Genomic DNA, 15190 nt, shown 5'->3' on the forward strand with positions numbered 1-15190 from the left:
ATCTGTATTGAGCGTAGCATCATGGGTAATTAAATGACGGTCTACAGAGCGCTGACTGCTCTCATAAAATGACAAGGCCGTAATTATCATGAAGCTTGGTTACCCTCTGACTCAAATACTAATTGCGTATCAATAAGCGAGCGGAAGATGTCGCAGAACTGAAACCCAAAACGGCCCAAGCTGTAGAAAATAGCTCACAGCTGCAATAATGCGGTCGATAACATTCAGTTCTCCTTTTCACAAAAATCGTGACGCTATTCGTACAATGCATATGTATTTATTATTGAGCAGGTTCACAGGTTCACAGAGTGAGGCATGTACTGTAAAACCAACGAATGGAATCGCCTGCGTCAAACATACTTACATCGTCAAAGACAGAAATTGCACAGTGTAAATCCATCTTAAGACATTAGGACCAAACCCATCTAAATTTTTATTCCCTTGCATATTATCTTGTGCCATAAAAAAAAAAAAAAACAACAACCTTGCCAGACTTGCAGGCGTCTGCATTACAAAGGAGATTCACTCACTGAATTCTGAATGCAGCACGCTCTCTCGCAACACCTCAGTGACCGAGAATATAGCCTCCTCCGGTAAATACAATAACAAAAGCGCCGCGCTCTTAGTAGAAGAGGGATGTGCCGTGACAAACTGTTTATACTTTTCTCATTGATTCATAAACGGGTATCATTTTCAAACCGGCAGTACAACCTCAAACACAGCACACAAATATACAGTACAGAGAGGCCTCCGTGTGGGGGCTGTGCGGCTATCCAAGAGTCAAAAAAACATAATATACCGTAGGAGGCGAATATATTGATGTTTCCTTTACTACCATTTAAATCAAGCCTGTTATTTTTATTATTGTTGTCCCCTCTCCAAGATAAATAGGGTGATAAAAAGAGACGCCCGCCCCGGTCTCGTTGACATTTTAGGGAGTCCTTTTGGAGCAGTAAAGATGCCCACTTGATGGATACCAGAGCTCTGTAGACAACGGGGAAGACAACATGAGGGATGCTTATGGATGCAGAGGTGGATAAAGGAAAGTAATAGAGAGTACATGAACAGTGCGTGGAAGAAAGGATGGGGGAGGACAGAACAGAGAAAAACAACAGAAAAAGAGAGTGACACCCCGAAAAAGTCCATCAGCAAAAAGAAATCTCCAGGACAAGCTGGAACAGGAGATCTACATCCAGGGAGAGACAGAACAGACAGCCACAGCAGCAGCCGTCAACCAGGGAAGATGAAAAAAAAAAAATCTCAACACGTTGACACACTCTCGTCTTTGTCTCTTCTTCTGTGTTTTCAGTACGCTGGTCTGTAGAGAAGCTCCCCAGAGGCAAGTCTGCGTTTCAGCTCCTGCCACAGCAGCTCCCTCTCCTTTTGGGCTCCCCTCATGAAGCCTCGGTTCTCCTGGGCTCTCCGAGACAGGTAGGGCATCACCTCATTCACCGGCCCATAGGGGACGTACTTATAGACAGGGAAGCCTGCCTGGCCTGGGGTTGGAGTGGACGGGATGGGAGAAAACAACAGAGAAAGGTGGCATGATATGGATGAAGATGCTAAATGGAGACGAATTAGAATATTTGTCTCATGATCGACTAGCTCCCATTTCAGTTCTTACAATTTCAGGACAACAACATTTCTTTATTCCAGACAAACACCAGAGAGCACATCACAACTGGACGTCATGTCAACAGGCTTCCTTCACTCAGTGATTTCCACAAATCCTTCTAATCAGGCAGGTTTATAGCATTTGCACAGACACCCTCAGTTTGTAGCATTTGAATTAGAAGAGCTGCTACTGTCTGCCAGTCAGGCTCGCACACTGTGACTGTTTTGCCTGGGCTCACTCTTCAAGTCCACTGAAATAAATGTCCCTTTTAACTAATCTACAATTGCTAGCGAAAAACATAAAATAATGATATGATTAAAAAAACAAAGTCCGGAGCTGTAGCTGAGCTGTATATCTGAAAACAAAATGAAAAAAAAACTGGATATGGCAACTTTTTTAGGCCGAATAATAAAGATCTCAATACAACAACTTCTGCATTGTTTCAAATACCCAGCACTGACTGCTCTACCCCCCGAGAAAACAGCAAAGAAACACGTGTGTGTCTGTTTACATCAATACCGGTCAAGGTTTCAACTTGAGCCTCACGGTGATAGACAACCGCCTGCCGCCGCTCTGTCTGTCTTTGACTGACAAACAAAGTGGTGGGAGCCAGCAGCGGCTCTTTGTTAAGACAGCTTGTCAATACCGAGGTGTCTCAGTTCATATGTCACGTTATGGGGCTGCAGACTGACTTCTGCATGTGCGCTTCATTCAGTCGTAGCAGTCAGTGGGGTGTATATGCTCGGCTGAGACTCAGGTGAGAGTTACTGTGGAGGACGGCGGATAAAATCGCGCAGAGGGTGAACTTAAACTGTCAAATCATCCTGCAAGGTGCCTCGTCGTTGAGCTGCTGTAGAGTTTGTTTGTGTGTGCTTTTCTCACCCAATGGGAAGCTGATCTGGTCACACATTCCCAGCAGCTGACCGAAGTACACCTTGTTGTCTGTCGGTACGAGACCCAGCTCATTCATTCTGGTTAGGAGAACGAGAGAGAGACTTGAATAATTAATAACTCGGTTTCTACGGATGCGAGGCTGTGTACAAAAGTGTGTGTTTGGAGTTGAAACCGTACCTCCTCAAGGTGTGTTTCACCGTGTCCTCGTTATGGGAAGCCACCATCACGTTGGCATTTCCGTTGAGCGCAATCTCATCCAGCACGTAGTCCAGACATCTGAGACGAATACACAAACACACACGAGGAAGTGATTTAACAGCGTTGTTGTCTTGACAAAACTGTGTAGTGGGAATTACCGCAACGGTTTTCTGCTAAACCATTCACCATAAAATATTAAAATATCATTTACTGAATGCATATTGTGGCTTTCGGTGTTTTATAACTCATCCAAACAAATCTCCCCCATTAGCATGTAAGATTTATAACGGGGCGCAGGACTATCTTTACACAACAGTAAAAATGACCCTAAACACTGAAATCCAAGCTAATCCATCCTGCTTTCTTCTTCCCTGCTAGTGCAGCTGCGTTAATATGCATGCATTTTGCCGCCATCTGTATATTCTTAAATCCTACCTCACGCTGTGTTGTAGCCCATCAGCCAAACTTTGTATCTGTCCTATGTTGATGTTTACCTCAAACTCTAACTGAAGGCTTGAGGGTGGCCTTTCCTCTTTTTTTTTTGCAAAACATATTGATCTCCACGGGGGGATTTTTTTTTTAGCTCGCCTTAAACTAGGAATGCATGTAATTAGTTACAACACACCACCCCTGGAGCTTCTGTAACTTGCGCAAGTGAACAGGGTGAAAGCTTGCTGACACGAGATGTTGGACCCAGTAATTCCAACCGAGGGACCACCTTGCTAAAAAATATAATCCCTGTGCTGTCCATTGCAGCGCATTTGTGCCTAGAAGGTGGCAAGCTTCAATCTGTGAACCACACGGGAAAAATGGAGTGGCAGAAGTGTGTGACATTTAACTTTAAACTCTCATAGTAAAAGGATATGGTATTAGCAAACAGCTTCAGAAGAAACTTATGAGGAAATGAGAGCTTGGTTTGGCTACACGGATTAAACTTAGTTCAGATTTCGCCAGTTTAACAAAGAAACGAGCCTCTTACCTGTGGTACATTCTGTTAGTAGACTCATAATCAGGGTTAATAGGGTCCTCATAACCAATCTCTTCAGCCCTCTCCCGCTCCTGATACATGTAGGCCCCTCGTACCAGCTTGGCAGCAAAATGCCAACCCTCACGTCGAGACAATTCTACGTCCATGGTTACATTGTCATAGGCCTCCTGCAGAGCAAAACAAAAAAAATGATTGATGATTCTGTCTTTAGCAACGATTAGTTGAAATACTTGCAGTCATTTTCAATATTAAGAGTGTCACGTTTCCCATACGTCATGTATCAGCCTACCCATTTACCTACCTACCCCCACGAATGCTGTTGTGTTGTTTGACCAAACTGAAAAATGCTAGAACATTTCCGGTGTTTCCTGCCTTTTTTTTTTTTTTTGTTTGTTTGTTTGTTTGTTTTTGTAGATTCTCGCTTTTATTTTATGTCAATTAACTAAAACTCTTTCACGCCTAGTTTTACTTTTTAGGTTAGTTTTAGTTTGCTTGAATAAACTTGTAACCAACCAGACACCGTGATTGCCTGCCAATTAGAGCTAGTGCAGACAGTACGTTGGACAAACGTTGGTACATCTCTGTATCACTTCCACAAACAGTGAATATACTGTAGGACAAGAATCATGTTAATATCAATGCCAACAGCAAAGCAGTTGTTTATGATTACACACAGCAACTAACTGTGACAAAGTGGAACTCAAAATAAGGAGTATTTTATTTTGTCCGACAGGTAATAAGTGATATTCTTATAACACTGCATGTTTTCAGTGACAATATGGTGAGCCTATGTTCTTTTGATAATAATCATAATAAGGTTGAAAAAAAGGATGTTAATCTCATAAATGACTTAAACAGCATCTCATTTGAAATGGTGTATTTAAAGAAAAATTAAATAAGGAACCAACATTCCCTCCAACATTATCCGTTCCTTCGTGTTGCTGTTTCATCCTCACTTCAGCTGACTCATCGTAATGTTGACACATTGAAATCCGGTGTTAAATGATTTGTCGCAGAGTATTATCCATCACGGGAATTATACTGCGACTGTTGTGTCTGCTCGCTTTGTGTGCATATACATAATTTACACTTTTTGATCCCACATCTATGGTCTTTCTGCCAGCTGCGGATTCTGACCTTGAGGTAGCATTGGTACGTGTTGAAGATGACAGGCTTTTCTCTGTTGTAGATCCGTTGCATCTCTAATGTCAGTCTGCTGATAGCCGGCTGGAAGTAGGTTTGCTCTGCATCCACCATCAAGCGAACACCGTTCTCCATGGCATGCTGGAATAAATAACATGATTTAATTTATTTAGTATAACATCAGATAACAGTGTTTATTGTGCTGTGGTTAAAACGTGCAGGGTGGGATTTGTGTATCAAGACGAATCATACTCATTCATGTAGCGTGTCAACCTTTTTTTTAATGCCCTGCCCCACGCAGGCTGTGATGGGTCAGTTCATGGAAAATGACAATGACTTTATGAAGAGAAAAATGTGTTTCAACAAAAGCCACACCCTGTAGCTGAATAGCCAGCCAGCCAAATCCAAACAAAATGCTACAAAACCCTGACTAACAGTAAAACTGGTTTAACTGGGCTCAATGGGCTGCTCTCTCTCCTCTACAGCACCACTGCCTTCAGGCTCACTCGGATCAGATGACTGACTGTTAACGGCACCAAATGAATAATTAGTTATTTTGAAACATTTAGCTGTAACAGCCTCTGGGGACTTCAACCTAGTCTCCCTCATGTTTTCAGCACCAAGGTTTGTTTGTTCTTTTCCACTTCTGTTTGTTCATCCAGATGCTTTAAAACATATCTCCCTAATGGAGGTGGGAAAGAAGCGGGGCCCAGGTAAAGTTAAAATGGACTCAACAAAAGGTAAAGGTGTATTTGTACTGCCTATAAAACATATACTCATATTAGTGAGTGTATGTCTACCTTCTGTATAAGCATAAAAAACAAAACGAAACAGTAGATTGAGAGTCGCTAAACAAGCTTTTACACAGCTGGCTGTAAATGATCACTACACTGCTGTGGTATGACTAACACCTGAACATGGCACAGCAGTGTAGTGATGATTTCCATAATAAACATCCATTTAACCAATAAGCGTTCCACATTTGCTTCAGCTACACACGCTTGTTCCTTGCAGATCAACAGCAAATGCAATTTGCTTCCAAACGTGTGTGTATTTATGTACAGTGATCAGTCTTTGTAGTTTCTGTGTGCGTGTACCTTGACTAAGACGTCCATGCGCTGTAACATCCGCTTCATTTGCCCCTCCTCCTCAGTAGTGAATGTCTCCAACAGAGGTTCCAGCTTACCTAGCTGGGCAAACAACCCCAGAGAGTGTGCACCGTGAGATGCTAATGAACCAAATACCACACAGCATGACACCTATTAGTGCTTCTTATCCACCCTTCAGCTGTCTTTAGTCCAAGGTCGACAGAAATGTTGAAAGTAACTTCCCCAAACACTGAATATTCAAAAGGGCTTCTTGACAGTGTGGATATCAGTTATTATAATAATTTAAGATACATTAGATTTTGCTTCACTTTCATTTTCCTGATAGGTATTTATCATTAAAGTGTCAAAGCATTTTCACGTAAGATGGAAGAAACATCTTACGTGACAGCCGCAGTGCTTTTCACTGAACTGCTTCCAATTCAAAGTCATTTAAAATCAGGTGCTGCTGATATTTACAATCTTCTGCCTGCTGTAAACTGTCAGACAAATAGCCACTCAATTATTAACTTCGGTCTTGAATTATGTTTGAAGATTGTATTCTTTTAACTGCATTTATTCTTTTTCATAACATTGCTCTCTCTCTCAGTGTTTTATGCTACTGACCTCCACATTTGGGACGACCAGCAGATCTGATATCTTTGTTCTGTCATCTATTAGGCTGCTCCAGTCGAGCACATCAATGGTTCTGTCAAGGCAGAGGGTAGAAAAGTACAGTACGCTAAAATATTCTGATCGCCTTGACCAATTTTTGTTCATTAATGCCCTTTAATATCAATATTAAAATAGCTGTAACAGAATAGTTCCACACTTTTCTCGGTGTGGTTTAAAAACTGGGTTCGATCTTGTTCCATCTGTGTTGTCTTAATATATTATGCAGCCAAATTTGAAATGCAAACACATTTCAGCAGCAGATGTTTTGGAAAATCAGATAACCTATCATTTTAAACAAATCATTTGTAAATTTGCATTCAGGACACTTTTCATTGAATAAAGTAGCCTCTAAATTGCCTTGAATACACAGCAGTTATTGCTTTACAGATATCTCTTGTGTATTTGGGTTATCTGTGTTCATGCTTACCCCGAACATTCCTCTTTCCTTCCACTAAACCAGCCACTGAGGTCACCTTCCACACCCTGTTTGGTCAGGAATTCCTAGATAAAAACATACATAAAGAGCTAAAGTACTTTAAGGCACATAGTGTAGCACTACCCTCGCATCTGAAAAAGGAGTGTCAAGATGATCTATGTCTTTGGATGTAACATTCTGTGGAGATTACACATGTACCAGTATAATTAAAGTTAACCAGCGGGAGAACAGAAGAGCAAAAACTCCACCTGCACTTGTTTCAGCTCCAGCCTCTGCTCTAGGGCCTCCATGCCATCTTTGCCCTGCTGTGATGCCAAGAAGGTGAAAAATCGCCTCCATTTAACTAGGACCTCTGAGAACTGGAGCTTTAAATGAAAAAAGCCATGATATCAGTCGACCACACCCCTTCAGCATGAGTATCAGTTAAATTGGTGCATTGATCTTTTAATCACAATCTCAGCGTCTACCAGAAACTGAGGTCGTCCTAGAGCAGTCATTTTGACGGCAGAAAACCCATCCATTGAACTCCCACCTAGAGGTTGAACATATGTTTGAAATAAATCAAATGATGTAAAGACAAATGATTAAATTAGTAAAATGGTAAAGTATTAGAGCTATTACAACTTTAACACAATATGCCAGGAGGGTCATAGTGTAAAGTTGCATTAGTGCTGTAGTTTAACTTATGTTTACCTACCAGATGCCTTGATGCATTTGATGAAAGTCTCCATATGCTGATCACATTTGGCCTCATTGGCGTAGAAGTAAGTGCGGGCTCCAGTCACTCCCCCACGACGGTCCCCGAACTGTTTGTGCGCTTTGTATTTTTTCTCTCTGTAGTCCTCGCCTGGGGGGGTGAAAACAAATTTGCATGCCTATTATTACTTCAAATTACATCATATACTGTGTCCACAAATGAGAACAAAACGAGCCCGCTTACCTTTGCTCTCTATCTCTGCAGCGGAGACGCATGAGCTGAATTAGAAGCAAAACAAAATGGTAAAATAAGTTCATTTGCCTTGTATTTGGGCAACATTTAGAAAAAAGTTTCATCACGGTCGCAGGCGTTTTTTAATCTAATTTGGGAAGTTGCACTCTTTCTGTGAACACTGTGGCCTTTTAGCGATGGCGCGCCAGAAGCTGACATTGTGTTTAGTGACCCTATATGCTGAACTGTCCCGCTGTCAGCCGGCTGACCCTCCAGAGGGGGCAGTTGTAGCGTCAAATCACACTTGACCTACTCCCCCCTCAACTAGGGAGCTCATGTAACCGAACAGATGACTAAACACGAAGCATGCTGGACATCAGGGACGTCAATAGGACTCAGAGCCAGGAAACAACAGGGAGTGATCTAATTTTAATAGTACATTACTTTTCTTGTAGAAACATGGATTTGACTGCAATAGAATAAATAGAATTTACCCTTTTACACTTGACTGAAATTGTTTTGTCTCGCACAAATTGTTCCGTATTGTTTTCTTTATGTTAATTTTTAATTTAAATATATGAAAGCAGACACTGTTAGTCGATTAATTGACTATTCAATCAACAGGAAATTCAGTTGGAACAAAAAAGCAGCCATTTATTTTAGTCAAAACAATTCAATGGGAGCAAAAATAATAGACGGAGTAATCTGTTATTAAATGAATCATTCAGCGCAGCCATAAATCAATCTCAGCATTTAACAAAGCACTGAACAGCTGGGGCAAGTAACCCTGCTATCACAACTTATCCGCACCGTGATTTAAATTCTGTTTCAAATGCTTTCTGTGTCACACTGCCAAGAATTCAAATTGTCCTAGAAGCGCTGTTTTTTTTTTTTTTGGTAATCTTTTGGCATGAAATGGGACATTTTAATAGAATTTGACTACTGGCACACTTTATTGGTTATTGGCAACTCTTACAGAACTGTCAGTACTCGCCTTCAAAATTAACCTGCAGTCTGCATTATTAAAATCCTATCTGTGAAATTCAGCGCATATATATTCTAAGTTTAAATGTCCTACACAAGTGAAGCTGCACAATGGAAGTATCACGCTCTCAACAACAAGCCAGGACTTGCCTCTATGCTCTCTGTTCCTTATATCTTCTTTCTGTTGCGAGGTGCTGACTGATGTTGTTGTTGCTATCTTGACAGATCACTGGAGTGCCTGTCAAACCCTGCTGTCTGAGATCAAGCTGGCTTAATGTGCCTTGTCCTCCTGCTTTACGGTTTGAAGGTATATGTTCGCCAAACAAGAGCTTTCTAGGCTGAGGTGTGATACCTCTTTTGATGTTCCCGAAGCAGGCATCCCCATCGCAAAGTATATCAAAGCTGTGCAGTGGTATCTTGTTACCATAGATGTGGTGCAAGAAAAAAAAAAACTGTGTATGTACACGTAAGGTCGAAAAAGTCACAGCAGAGGGCTTGCATGGGAGCTTTATCATCTTACAGCATGTGATAACATAATAAAACAGCATTAGAGGACATTCTGTCTAGCACACACTGACATTGGCGTGAAGCTGTCACTCAATGTCAACAGACTTGAACGGCAGACACTTAAATATACTGCCTAACAGCCTTGTTTGTTCGCTACGTCTGACCTTTAAAATCCTTAGATCCAGATGTTATGTGAGATTAATAAAAAAGAAGGTCAATCTTTTGGGGGCTGAGTATTATACTATGCTAAGTAAATATGACAAGTGCAGAACTATGAAATGTGCATCAAATAACATTCACTTCAGTGATTTCATTCACTGGTTTAACTGTGAAGCAATTCCCAAATATTATTTTTGGACGACGAGATGTCCTAATTACTCATGGCGCGTGAACACACAGATCTCACAACTTAGGTAACATTAGCTACTGCTGCTGCCTAGAGAGACTTCTTGCATAAAACTTTCACTGTCATCCAGTTTATATCAGCTCACAGCTGAGATAGCCGCTGCCTTGTGCTACTCATGTGACAGGATTCCTAACGCGGGAGAGATTCTCTGCTGCCAGCCAATCCGGAACAAGGGGCCATGGCCGAGCCAACAAGTCATGTTGCAGAGAGAGTTTAGTTCCTGGTTGTGAGGCACACTAAAATAAATCTATTTTTGGCATCAAGCGAAGGAGGAAATACTCTCCAAGGAACTGTAATCTGTCTAGAAATCATTCAACGTTTGATTATCAAAACAGGATAAAATCTATGAAGTTATAAGGCCAATTTTGATTGGTATGTGATATCTACTGAAATGTTTGGTAATACCACAACTTGCATACTCCATCTCTTTCTGCTCGGCCTCCTCCTGGCTGATGTCTTCCTCCACACTGTAATCCAGGACAGAGCCGACGCCGAAGGCCTGATTTTTCTGGATCAGCGGCCTGATGGCCATGTGGTCCTCACCAGCTACAAACTGGCCATAAAATGTCATCTTCATGAACTGGTTGAAGGTTCTCGGGCCCAGGAGCTTCGTACCTATATCCATTATCTGAGCGGAAAGACACAGGGCATTAAAACCAGTTTTGTATTTTGACAGGTATATAATATCTTTAAAATAAGACCTGTAATTTATGATTAATAATGCCATTGCATCTAGTTCATTAAACATAATAATGTCTCAGTCTAGGCAGGTTTTGAAGGCAACAGGTTTGCTTGACAGGTTATGGGAATAAAGACAAAAACAAGCAAGTTGATCTTTCATAAGCAAAAGAATTCAAATAATGTTCTCACCCCCGAGCTATAAACAGCACATGGCATGTAAGCCTAAAATAGGGACAAAGGATGAATCATTGCAGCTACACTCAAAATCATTCACATCGGGAGCAGCTTCTCGCTTTTTACAGCCACTGCCAAGTTTTCCATTGATTCCGCAAGGACGTGATAAGTGTGGAAAGTAAAGTCTATTAAAGCACTGTAACACTGTGCATAGCAACATGTTCTGCGAGACATTTTGTGAATGGAAAGTGTGTCTCGTGGCCAATCCATTTATATTCTGTGTATTGACATTACCAGATGAACTAAACTGTGACATTAGCTGACATCCAGCGGAGGTTAGATAACACTTGCATGCTTGGAAAAACAGGTTGTAATTTGAGAGGTGGGTGTTTCACATTGAGCCTGAGGTGCAGACAGTTAGGCTGAAAGGTTCAACTTTGAAGTATAGCTGACATGGATTTTTTTTTGTTAACTCACATACATGAGGCCTTTCAAGTTGCAGCATGTGCATAGCTTATTATCCATACATGTATTAATAAATAGACATAGGCTATTTTTATGTGGTACGACAGGGTGAACGATTTAAATGCGCCCATTTTGCATGTAGAGCTGCAACAATTGGTAAATTAGATGTCAACTATTAAATGAATTGCCACTTATTTGGTAAGCTGATTAGTTAAAGTAATTTATTAGGGCAAACAAGTTCTTAAATGTGAGTCGTTTTTTCCCCATTTTCTGACATTTTGTAAACCTGACAACTTATTGATTAATGGAGGGAATCACTGACAAAAATAATCTAAACTTGCTTTATTTAGTGATAAGAACTATTAAGCATGCCGTTTTCTGGGGTTTCCTGCTTTTTCCTACCTGCTCACGCCTGTTTTTGTCTCAGTGGTGACACTCCTTTTCCTGCCTGTTCTCGAGGAAACCAGCACATAGAAGTAAACAGTAATGCCAAATTTAAAGGTGCGCTATGTAAATCTTAATCAGATAAGAAAGATCCTCGTTGACTTTTGTTATGCCCAAACAAACTAAATAAACAAACACTCTTTGTGTTCATGACCGAATAAACAGAATGAACAAACTGACCTTAAAGGACAACACAGTTTCATACTGCTTTACTTTGTTTACATTTGGCGGACCCTGCCACCTTTCTAGCTTCACACAGTGTTCTGTGGATCTTATTTTCCTCTGAGAACAGCTTGTTTATTAAGTTATGGGGAAAAAGTCTGAGTTTGTATTATTCCCTCATTAATACTGTGAATATTAAAATTCTGAGTTTGAATTTTTTCCAAACAGTGCCCCTTTAAAGACGTCCACCTATGTCACCGGAAAAACAAGAAGGTTAATAGCCGAGCTTCACGTTAAGATGATGCAGCACCTCATTACCTCCTTATTCTTATCAACCAGGAAGTCATAGGAGCAGAGTTTAAAAACCACCAAACTTCTGAGCAGCTCTAATGAGTCTTTGCTCTTATAAGCCTCCTGTGTCTGGTCAAAATCTACGGAGATCTCATTAGCGGTGGTGGTGGTGGTGGTGGTGCCGTCTCTCCCTCCTCTCCCCGGCTGTCCGGCGCGCTCGGACCGCGCTGAGTCATGTCCAGCGCCGCCTCGGCTGCTGACATCGTCCCGCGGCTCCGCCTGGGTCGCGGAGGTGGAGGTGGAGGTGACGGTTGACCGGAGTCTTCGGCTGGAGAGTAAGCGTTTAAAGGGAAAGTCCGCCCCTGCCCGTGTCAGGGCTGGCACGGTTTTCGCATGAAACATCAGCCTTGAGGAGGTGGGTGCCAGCTGAGCGGTGGAGTTGAACCATCTGTCTGATGGCTGTAAACACATACTGTAAGAGAGGAAGCAGGTGACACCGGCATCACCTGGTTGGTGGAGAACCTGTGACGTAAGAGATTTGCTAACGACTCCTAAACTTTTCCCACAGCAGGGTCACGCCCACTTTTACAGTTTTGACATGACCACAGTTTGTTTTTTTGCGTGGCTTCATTTGTAAACAAACCCGTCCAGCCCTTTCCTTGGCTAGACCGGCACCAGCCAGTGTCTATAAAGGCTTAAAGGGGCACTGTGTAGTTTTGGAGAAGAAATTCAGACTCGGACTTTTAAATATTCACAATATTAATAAGGTAATGATACAAACTCAGGTATATTTATTTATTCTATAACTGAATAAACAAGCTGTCCTCAGAGGAAAATAAGGTCCCCAGATCACTGTTGGATGCTAGAAAGTTGGCAGGGTCCGCCACATATAACAAAGTAAAAAAAACAGTATGAAATTGTGTTGTCCTATAAAGGTGCCCAACTTGTCAAGTAATGGCGCTCTGGGTTTCCCAATGCGTCAAAAATTGATGCTTTGGGACGGCGGCCGACCCGTCCTGCAATCCCAAAGGTTCCGTTTTTGACGAGTTGGTAATGAGACTCAAAAGTCATCTTTTCTTACCACTGTCACCTTTAAGGTCAGTTTGTTTATTCAGTCATGAATAAACAAACTGACCTTGTCATGAATTAATGAATAAACATGAAAATGGAGAGTTTCTTTACTGAGTTTGTTCAGGCGTTAAAAAAAAAAAATCAGTCAAAGATCTTTCTCTTCTGATTAAAATTTATTCCCCAAAACTACGTACTGCACCTTTAAAGGTAAGCTGTATGCAATTTCCATTTATTTTATGTTAGAACAGATTTGTGGCAGTAAAGGTAAAGTACAGTGAATACTTGTACATTTACTAAACCATAGTTACCAGTTACTTTGATTCAGGTTACCAATGGTGAAATGTAACTAAGTAAATTTACCTATGCACTACTTAATTACACATTTGAAGTACATGTACTGTACCTGACCCTATTTTCTTCTCTTGTCACTTTCTACTTGTAGCCTACTCAGATTGAAATACTGAACATCTTAGTCCACGACCTTTATCTGACAGCAACATAGCCTATGGAGAGTACAGCTGGAATACTGCTAATTCAGTAAGCAATTAACTCAAGGAGAAAATGGTCAGCATGATGAAAACAATCATTAGTTGCTGTCTTATACAGAATTGTTAAAAGTCACCTCCACCTCCACCCACAACAACAGTAAAATCCTGGATCTGGAGCTGAAACTTCCTCCACCACTACATTACCATCTTAAAATATTAGATAGATAGATAGATAGATAGATAGATAGATAGATAGATAGAAGAAGAAGAAGAAAATCTCCTTTACAACTGAGACCTAGCCAAGACAGGGTCAAAATAGCAGCATGAATGACATAACAAGACAGCAACATCAATATGAGAAAAGGCATAAAGCACATAATATAGGCTACGCTGTACAATATGCCCACACTGTACATCAGTATGTTCTATAGACATACAGAATATGCTAACATAATAACACGCATTCATCCTGAAAGGGGACATTATGCATGATGAGTGCTCTTGTGAAGTACATTTTGCTGATTAGGTAACCTACTTCAGGTTCACTCTTTTACTTGTAATAGGCTTTTTGTCCTTAGTGGCTACTATTACTTAAAGGGCCGAATACTTCTCACACTGATTGTTTCCACACAGTCATTTCAGAAAGCTCTCTGACAAAAGACCTCTCCACGCCGGGATTGGCTGATACAATATTCATGTTAATCAGCCACATAATATGCCCTCACATGGTGGCCACAGCAACAAATTAAACTGAGGACTTTACCTTTCAGCTCGAGAAGGCCAGACAAGTAATCTTCTGACTGCATAATATCTGAGAAATAGTATTCACGGCTCGTCCCTGGAACATATTTGTCCCACATAACAATGCACGTGAATTGCTAAACACCCAATCTGTATTTCTTTTACAGTCATAACAGGAAGTATTATTTATCATACATTATAGATGTCTAGTGTTAAGCCATTCATAAAAGACCTGCCAGACAATTTGGGGTCAAAAGCAGTTTTCAGTTTTGAATCCTGGCAGTAGGGTCTTGTTGACATATGGATCATGGATGCCAGCAGAATTAAATTACAAACATGTCACAGCATTTTGTGAAGGAGGTAATGAATGACTGTATTTCAGACCTGAATCCGTTGGAAGCCAGCGGCTGGAATGAGATGCGGTCTTGAGGGACCCCAGGCACATCATTAGTAGAGAAACACATTGGACTGGATGTTATAATGAATCTGATGTAATGAATCAAAAACACGAGATTTCTCTTGGCTCCATCCTGCAGCTCGCAGTGGTTAGGAGGCCTTGCTTGCTTGCTTGTGCTTGCATTAATCCAGTGCAGGGGGTGCCATATGCCAAAATTACTTCGTGTTAACAGATGGGGGAGCCATTGTCTAACATGTAGTCATCACACTGCTGCCCCCTCCATCCCCCCACACACAAAGCAACACACTCCTCATCCATCAATTAAAAAACACCTTAAATGAGTATTTTAAGTAGGTTACTGTTCTACAAATCTTATTTAACATCTATATGAATCAGGAAACTGTAACTTTACCTGTG

At 41.2% G+C, this 15190-nt stretch overlaps 1 protein-coding gene across 1 annotated transcript; it reads right to left on the reverse strand.

The window, feature by feature from the left end:
* Nucleotides 1–261: 261 nt before the first annotated feature.
* On the reverse strand, nt 262–12589 carry prodhb (proline dehydrogenase (oxidase) 1b). Its single transcript, XM_084360348.1, has 14 exons — nt 12104–12589; nt 10279–10487; nt 7975–8009; nt 7732–7881; nt 7502–7566; nt 7283–7399; nt 7026–7099; nt 6551–6632; nt 5936–6028; nt 4833–4979; nt 3687–3862; nt 2687–2785; nt 2498–2586; nt 262–1496 (listed from the first exon to the last, which is right to left on the reverse strand). Exons 1-14 carry the CDS (start codon nt 12545–12547, stop codon nt 1306–1308), a joined length of 1971 nt encoding a protein of 656 aa, XP_084216474.1. The 5' UTR covers nt 12548–12589; the 3' UTR covers nt 262–1305.
* Between the last annotated feature and the right edge of the window lie 2601 nt (nt 12590–15190).

The sequence above is a fragment of the Pagrus pagrus genome, assembly GCF_965226575.1.
Source record: "Pagrus pagrus genome assembly, chromosome: 8".
Taxonomy (NCBI): domain Eukaryota; kingdom Metazoa; phylum Chordata; class Actinopteri; order Spariformes; family Sparidae; genus Pagrus; species Pagrus pagrus.

Bases quoted from the DNA above. Each gene is read 5' to 3' on its own strand.
- prodhb (XM_084360348.1), bottom strand. From the start codon at position 12,547: ATGTGTTTACAGCCATCAGACAGATGGTTCAACTCCACCGCTCAGCTG. The intron at 7,100-7,282 runs GTGGAGTTTTTG...GTTTTTATCTAG, and splicing joins TGGAGCTGAAACAAGTGCAG to GAATTCCTGACCAAACAGGG. The intron at 4,980-5,935 runs GTACACGCACAC...TATTTATTCCAG, and splicing joins GCATGGACGTCTTAGTCAAG to CATGCCATGGAGAACGGTGT.